The following is a 1,377-nucleotide window of genomic DNA, read 5'->3' as shown; positions in this document are numbered from 1 at the left end:
CTCTCTCTCTCTCTCTCTCTCTCTCTCACACACACACACACACACACACACACACACACACATCTATCTATCTATCATCTATCTCTCTAATATATAAGATAAGCTAATGTGTACGAAGTTAAATGTAACTCTTCCACTGGGGCTAGATTCTACAAAAATTCTAGAAAAATCCAAGACAACCTGTTATTGTTCACTCAATAACCGCTTGGATCCAGACACTGTCACTCTGGCTCTAGGCGTGAGGTTCTGTCCAATCAGAGGCATTACTGTGAGGCTTGTCCAATCAGGAGCAAAGACCCAGTCTGCTGGGCCCGTTATTGTCTCTGATCAGCCATCTTGGGACCTGTCGTCAGGTACTGCCCCCTATCAGGAGGCCCTTCCTGGACACTTTGTGCTGACCTCTGTGGCCTGGTGCCTGAGTGGTGCAGGGAGAAACAGAGTGAGGACTCGGGATGCTCGGAAAGCTGGAGATGGTGAGTGAGGCGCGTGCTGAGCGGGAGGGCAGCTGTGCACTCGGTTGCCTGCGGCTGTGCAGTCAGGGCTGGACCGGCTCGCGGCTGTGCAGTCAGGGCTGGACCGGCTCCGGACAGCCGGACTCCCTGTTGGCTCTCTGCCCCGGGACTGGGGTCCTGTTGCAACCCTCTCTTCGAGCGCTGCCTTGGAGTGCAGCGGTCTTGCCTGGAGGACATCAGTAACTAGTCGGAAAGCGCCGCTGTTCCGGACAGGACCACAGTGGAACGAGCGGCCGGTGAAACCGCCGCGCGGGAGTTGGGACCGGGGTCACACCGGGGGAACTCACGGGGAGCTCTGTGCCACGAAACCAGGTCTTCTGTCTCAGCTGGGTACTCAGGTCAGGGCCCCTAGTTCTTAAACATCCTTTGCAGCATAGGGCTGTGGTTTCCTTCCCCTGCAGCTCTGGGAACCTAAGGGACTGTTATCTTCTGAGTGCTGACAGTCACCCAGCTCGCCGCCTCCTACAACTGCCCTAGTGTTCCAGCCTTTCCCAGACCCCTCCTACCGCCGGGTCCCACCTGCTGCTGTAGCTCTGCTCTGCCTGGGTTTGTGTTTCTGACCGTTCCTCTGAGTCTCCAGGATCTCTCATCTCTGGGCTGCTGTGACTGCCTCTCTGACTGTTTGAATCTAGTCCTGTATGTCACGTATCCGTTGGCTCGATTGTCTAGTTCATCTTTCCTGGGTCTCTCACCACCTCCTCTGCAAGACTCACTTCCTTGAAAAACGTGGTCACCAGGACGAGGTTGGAATCCAGAGGACCACGAGAACCACGTTCTTACTGTTTGAAGCAGATGGTTCCCTCTATCAGCTCGCGCTCTCTCTCTCTCTCTCTCTCTCTCTCTCTCTCTCTCTCTCTCTCTCTCT

At 55.3% G+C, this 1,377-nt stretch overlaps 1 protein-coding gene across 2 annotated transcripts in view; it reads left to right on the top strand.

Moving 5' to 3' along the window:
- Positions 1-336: 336 nt before the first annotated feature.
- Positions 337-1,377, top strand: part of LOC102001963 (zinc finger protein 25-like) — a 22,536-nt gene continuing 21,495 nt past the window's right edge. For both annotated transcript variants that reach the window (XR_003378736.1, XM_005367005.3), the window contains exon 1: positions 337-473. Coding sequence is in view for 1 of the 2 variants with exons in the window: in XM_005367005.3 (XP_005367062.3) it covers positions 453-473 (21 nt within the window). In the remaining variant the exon portion in view is untranslated. The remainder of the gene's footprint in view (positions 474-1,377) is intronic.

This window comes from Microtus ochrogaster, unplaced genomic scaffold, assembly GCF_000317375.1.
Source record: "Microtus ochrogaster isolate Prairie Vole_2 unplaced genomic scaffold, MicOch1.0 UNK15, whole genome shotgun sequence".
Lineage (NCBI taxonomy): Eukaryota > Metazoa > Chordata > Mammalia > Rodentia > Cricetidae > Microtus > Microtus ochrogaster.
The sequence above is the reverse complement of the archived record's forward strand: the minus strand, read 5'-3'. Positions and strand labels throughout refer to the sequence as shown.